General features: G+C 49.0%; 1 protein-coding gene across 1 annotated transcript; it reads left to right on the forward strand.

Annotated features, from left to right (window-relative positions):
- Positions 1–2,562: 2,562 nt before the first annotated feature.
- On the forward strand, positions 2,563–6,721 carry FOXG_07205 (uncharacterized protein; the record flags this gene model as incomplete). The annotated part of the gene is made up of 6 exons (XM_018385830.1): positions 2,563–2,672; positions 2,725–3,021; positions 3,071–3,907; positions 3,957–6,008; positions 6,120–6,645; positions 6,680–6,721. The coding sequence occupies 6 exons, from the start codon at positions 2,563–2,565 to the stop codon at positions 6,719–6,721; spliced, it is 3,864 nt and encodes a 1,287-aa protein (XP_018244557.1).
- Between the last annotated feature and the right edge of the window lie 88 nt (positions 6,722–6,809).

Below are 6,809 nucleotides of genomic sequence, written 5' to 3' on the forward strand. Positions count from 1 at the left end.
GGCCGTAAAACTCATTCCAAGCCTCGATTCCCGGGTTTTCCCCTTGAGTCTGGCGCGTAAATCTCGGCTGGCAGTAGCGAAGAACTGCCTTGTTAGCATGCCAGAGACATAGCAGCGGCCTTGATGATGGGAAGCAAGTATCGACAGCATTCATACATGCTAGGCAGCGATCAGTCAAGATGACAGAGGGATGCCTAATCCTGTGGTTTTCGCACAACGATCGGAATCGATCTAACGCCCAAAAATAGTCTTCTTCACATTCCCCACTCAGGAAAGCGAACGCGACACAGAACGAACGTTGACAAGAGTCGACACCGATCAAGTCCAAAAGTGGCATGCCGTATTTGTTGGTTTTATATGTACAGTCTAAGATTAAGACATCCGGATATGCCTGTAGGTATGCCACTGACTCGGGATGCGCAAATAGAACAGCTTTGACTCGACCGTCTGGACCGGTTTGAAATTGACTCCAACATCCTTCTCTAAACAGCTGATCAGCAAGTGCGTTAATGCTGCTTTGTCCTTGACACACTTCTCGTCTAGCATCTGCAATACGATTGTAGATGTCCTGTTGTGTTGCTATCGTGTCGGTGTTCTGCCGCATGTACGTTCTAATTTCTTTAGGGGCTATCCCAGCGTTGGCAAGGCCAGTCAGTTGAGACAGGTGCTCCTTAGACAGTGTTCGAAGTACCGGGTGGGCGGTGGTGTCTTGGCTTGGTTCATGGTTATGTAGTGAGAATCGGCTGTCAGAACGGTGCCGCAGAGTCCAGGTACTTCTATCATTATTTTCCTTCGCAAGTACAGAGAACTCGCAGCCTGTTGTTCGAGTTGTCGTCTTACGTTGGCGTTCTCTGGAAACGATTGGATGGTTACGGCGACGATCACACATGTACGTGATCGTCCTCCTGCCGGTTTTCTCCTTGGTTGACCTTCCAGTTATGAACGCATAGCCCCTGGTCGCTGCCCAGGCGTTGATTGCCTCGAATAGAGCCTCCCGTGACTCATACTCGCCTTCAGGAGGGAGACAATCACCAGGAAACGGTTTCGGACTTTGAGATTGGTTGACGTTCATAGCGAAGCAGTCGTCGTTAGCCCGTAATCTCGACACGATTAGCAGCGAGTGCAGTAGAACGCGACATTCGAGATGGCGCGAGAAGGAGACCGATAGCGGAGTGAGCTATACCAGATATGGTAATTGGGACGGGACCCGTCCCATTTTAGAAGGACGGGTACCCGTCCGCCTATTGACCGCCTACCAATTACCACGGGTAATGGGCCCAATACCAACTTTTGCGGCCCGTGCACCTTCCCCTTTTGGATCTTTAGGAGTTTGGGTCAATACAAGAATATTTGGTCCGTGCCCTCCGCAAGAAATGGACCCACGACTACGGTGATGCACGAATTGTGGACGGGACAGGAGTAACGCTTCCCAGCATCAACATAACCAGATAGTGTCTGAACTATCGTAATCAAGGGTGCAAGAACTCCGAGCCATCGTCTCGGCTAGCTGAACGAAGCACTACGCAGCGTTCCATTGATATGTCCATTATTCTTTTCAGAACAAACTTATTAGCCGCATTAGCTATAATCCAAATTAAGATCCACTTCCAAACAGCCTACTCAAGAATTATCACCAGAGACGCATTGCGTTTCTGCAACTGCATAATTCGGGTCGCCAGATGTCTGTATCAGTTTCCATGGAGAGATAATTGCAGCCTGAAGAGTTTTGGGCGCTATGGGTCTTCGCCTGCAGAAGATAGGGGCTAACAGGGTCTACTGGGGTATGTCTTGCTTCCTTGATTATTGGGAGATCACTGTATGGCTGCATGGCAGCTAACAAACCAAACTTCGGACGGCAGGGCCTGCCGATGATCCGGCGAAAATAAAATCATCTGGAGGTTCTCCAATTGGTACGGGTAATAATTCAGAATTAGCGATATCCATAACGAGGCCTTCTACCTGCAGGTTCTTGTTGGCTCGAATACAGAAAAATCAACTAACACTCGAAGCGGCACGTCAGTCTCATCGGACGAACGGAAGTATATTATTTGCGAGAAGATAACATATGAGAAGAGATGACAGCAAGGCGCAGTAAGCAGCACATAGCGTATCCATAAAAATAAAAAACTCTGTTATGCTTACCAAATATGACGAATGCTAACCCTTATGGTGACTATCTCTTGCATAGGGTATATGTGCTTTCTATGTTGTCTCCTTCCCTCTTCCTTGAGAAAAGAACAGTCACGCTGTGATTCATTGAAATATAACTGTTGGCTGCATGGCCCTACCAGTATGGATGAAAAGGGAAACGGTTGCATATTTTCACCCCTCGTTAGGCAGCAATACATTATGAGTGCAGTGCTGAGAAATTCACCCCGCACTTTGGTTGCCGACTCGAACAAAAAGCACTCTCGCCCTGCGATGCAGAATTTGCGGATGGTCCGGAAGCTTGACATAACTTAAAAGACTTAGGAAGCCGATTTCACCAGTTTTCGTCTTTCAATCAACATCGCTACAGCTTATGGTTGTGACTGTGACGATAAATATAGAACGGAGACCAAGATGAGCTTCGGTTTCAGCGTTGGAGACTTTATCACGGTGATTGAGCTTGCTGCTAAAATTCGCAAGGAATTTGCCGGTGCACCAGGCCAATTCAAGGAAATAACCGATCAGTATGGATTCCTATGATTGGTTTGGGCATTGTTGAGTTTTTACATCTGACAGGACCCGACTTCTCTACAATTCTCTCGGAGACGTAGATACCATTCCAGACTGGGAGCTCAGCAGCAAAGAAGCAGACGAGTTAAAAGAGATCAAGAAAGGCTGCTGGGAGGTTCTCAGGTCGTTGGAAAAAACACTCAACAAGTATACCGAGCTACACTCAGGAAATCAAGATGTGAGAAAGAAGGTGAAGAAAATTTGGAAGAGGCTTATGTGGGAGCCGGACGACATACGCGATTTACGGAGCCGCATGACAGAGAATGTTGCACTCCTGAATGCCTTCTACGGAAAGCTTTCCAAGTAGTTTATAAGTTGCCTCCCATACTGACCACAACTAATCCGTGTTCAGTGAAACATCTCGGGCTACGAAAGCCGGCGTGGATCGTCTCAACCAGTTCCAGGACAACCAAAAGCGCCGCGAAGAGGACCAGAAAATTCTAAACTGGCTGACAGCCATTGATTATACTCTTCAGCATAACGACTTTATCAGCCAGCGAGAGGAAGGAACGGGACATTGGCTCCTAGAGTCGACAGCATTCCAGGAGTGGCTGGAGACTAGCACAGAAACACTATTCGCTCTCGGCATGCCCGGCGCAGGAAAGACGATTCTTACATCAATCGTAGTTGATGAGCTTTTTAAACGGTATTCCGATGATGATACGATTGGAATCGCCTATATATATTGCAATTTCCAGCGGACGCATGAGCAGAAGGCTACTGACCTTTTGGCGAGTCTTCTGAAACAGTTAGCTCAACGGCGGCCTACTCTACCGGATAGTGTAGGGAAGATGTATAAGCGACATCACAGGTATCAGACACGGCCCTTATTCGACGAAATCTCGACAACCTTACAGTCAGTATCTACTCTATATTCGAGAGTCTTCATTGTTATTGATGCACTGGATGAATGCCAAGCATCCGGTGGCTGTCGAAGTAGGCTTCTAAATGGAATTTTTGATCTTCAGGAAAATTCTAAAGCAAAGATTTTTGCAACTTCGAGGGACATCCCGGAAATTAGCGAGAAGTTCCGAAAGAGAAGGTCTCTGGAAATTGAAATCTATGCCCATGATGTAGATGTGCATAGATATCTTGATGGCAATATGTTCCAGATGCAATACTCTGTGGGGTGCAATCCGGAACTAGAACGGGAAATCAAGACTAGGATTACCCAGTCGGCGCGGGGAATGTGCGTCATCCCTATCTATCTTTGATATAAAGCACTGATGTACTTCTAGGTTCCTCCTCGCTCAGCTTCTATTTGATTCCTTGGTCGGGGCAAAGTCCCCGCCGGATGTTCGAGCGGCTCTGGCCAATCTACCCACTGGAACGGATGTGGATATATACGATCGTGTGTATAAGGATGCAATGGTGCGAATTGAAGGACAGGCTAAACTTCAGACAAAAGCTGCTAAGCAGGTTTTATCATGGATCGTTAATGCGAAGCGGCCACTCACTACGTTAGAACTTCAGCATGCTCTTGCGGTTGACCCAACTGTCCTGAACCTGGATACGGACAGATTACCCCAGATAGAGCATATGCTTTCGGTGTGTGCGGGTTTGGTTGTGGTCGACAAAGAGAGTAACATCATCCGCCTGGTTCATTATACAACGCAGCAGTACTTTGTACGATCGCAGGAGTCTTGGTTTTCGGGTGCGAAAGCTGAGATTGCGACAGTTTGCGTTGTCTACCTCTCTTTCAATGTTTTCAGCAGTGGCCAATGTTCAACAGATGTGGAATTTGAGGAACGTCTTCAATCATACCCATTCTTCGATTACGCGGCGCGAAACTGGGGACATCATGTTCGTGATATCTCCATGTCAGGAGATGAGGAAATTCTTGCGCTAAACCTTCTTGAGAGCCAAGGCAATATTTCAGCATCAAGCCAAGGAATGTTGGCTACCAAACTTTGGGAACGGCACCCAGATTACAGCCAACAAGTACCACTGCACGTATCGGGGCTACATTTAGCAGCATATTTTGGGCTGGATCAATTATTGGCTACCCTGTTGTGGCGAGGTCACAGTTACAGTTGCAAAGATTCTGACGGTCGTACAGCTCTGTCATGGGCAGCCGAAAGTGGCTACGAAAAAGTAGTCAAACGACTGCTTGACAGTCCTATCGAGAAGGACTGGAGGGATAACAACGGCCTGACGCCACTTTCATGGGCTGCTTGTAGCGGGCACCACACAATTGTCAAGCTGCTACTCCAGCAGGATGTTGAGCCAGATCCTAAAGACAGAAACGGCGAGACCCCACTTGCCAAGGCAGCTTGTCGAGGTTATGAGGAGATTGTGGAACTGCTACTTGCTACTCGTCTCGTTAACCCGGACATCAAGTACAGGACTGGCGAAACACCCCTGTGGTGGGCGGCTTACAACGGACACAAGGAGGTAGTGAAGCATCTACTCACCTTCGACAACGTCAACCCTGATTCAATGAACATTGAGCATCGTACGCCATTATGGGCCGCAGCCTGCTCTGGAAGTGAGGATATTCTACAATTATTATTGGATAAAGGTGCCAATCCTGACCCTAAAGACATCTGGGATCGAAGTGTTCTGTCTCATGCCGCCATGTCTGGCCATGAGACCCTCGTCAGTATCCTCCTCGCCAACCCTAAAGTTAACCCGAATTTTGGCGATGAAGAAGGCAAAACTCCTTTATATTATGCTACTTCATTTGGACACCGCAACATTGTGCAAGCACTCCTCGCTGACAGCCGGGTGGATCCAGAATCCAGAACCAAATGGGGTCGGACACCTGTCTGTTCTGCGGCGGAAAATGGGCATGACGAGGTTCTCAAGCTACTGACTAAGAAAAAGATCAAGCTCGATGAGAAGGATGATGATGGCAGGACGCCTCTATGGTGGGCTGCTGCGCACGGACAAGACGCTGTTATCAAGTTGTTCTTGCAGCAGGGAATCGACCCAGTAACCATAGACAACTTTGGTTTCACGCCACTATCGGTTGCGGCCGGTAAGGGGCATGAAGCTGCCGTTGAACTGTTGCTTGCTTATAACCAATTCAGCCTAGAATCCCAGGACAAATGGGGCGCGACGCCATTGTTTTGGGCTACGGTCAGCGGCCATGAGTCAGTCATTGAGCTTCTTTCCAAGGAGTTTCAGGCCAATAGGGCACAAGAGCTTGATTTGGCCCCATTAGTGAAGCTCTCTCTTGAGGTTGAGGACGAATTCGTCAAGTTCCTACTTTCGGAGACTGCTGTTCGTGCGTTGGTGTTGGTTACAAGCCAATGCGACCCTAGTACTCTTGATGACCTCCTCATGAAGTACCCAGAATGGCAATATATAGCCTCGCCACTAATTCAAATTTTCAGCGTTTCCAGTAGCACATGTTAGGTATGAGAATAGGAAAATAGCGCAATTATTACTATTTTTAGTCTAAATGCAAGCGTTGTTCCTTTTTCGTGGCGCCTTATCTTATGGTGCGGGCGGATTCTGATGCTAGAGCACTTCTTTGAGTGTGACCCGTACGACTCCGAGGACTCGACTTGCGACACGAGTTTTGCGGCTATCGATCGGTTCCAGAAGGGTCATCGCGATTGGCTCGCAACCGGCTCATACACACCGTTCAGCGCTATTATTCAGTGGATGACGTACGGACGGGGCTACCGCAATCAGGAAGGTGGGCAAGCGAGGGTGCTATGGGACAGTGATGGCACGACTCTCAACTATCTGGGCGATAAGATCACCGTGGACAGCTTTCAGCAGACGGCGCAGGCGCTCGTGCGGGAAGCCGAGGGCTGGCTCGACAAACTTACGGGCGGACAATGGAGTCAGATCCGCGAGACGATAAGGCTACGGGACATCGCCGATAGCTTGGTGTTCGAGGGCCCAGGGCGGTCATTCGCGACGAACCGGAAGAATGCATGGCTGAAGCCGGGTGCCGAGAAGTTGACAAGGCTGGTAGGCGCGACGCTGTGGAAGATCGTCGATGCAGGGAACGGCGGTAGTCGGGTCGAGTGCCGGAGACGGGCGATAGAGGAGTATCTTGGTTGGCTGCGGCAGTTCCGGTCAAGCATGTTCCCGGTTGTGCATGTGTGGGGGGGACAGCCCGGGCGAGGTCCGGA

This window comes from Fusarium oxysporum, chromosome 6 (genome assembly GCF_000149955.1).
Source record: "Fusarium oxysporum f. sp. lycopersici 4287 chromosome 6, whole genome shotgun sequence".
Classification (NCBI taxonomy): domain Eukaryota; kingdom Fungi; phylum Ascomycota; class Sordariomycetes; order Hypocreales; family Nectriaceae; genus Fusarium; species Fusarium oxysporum.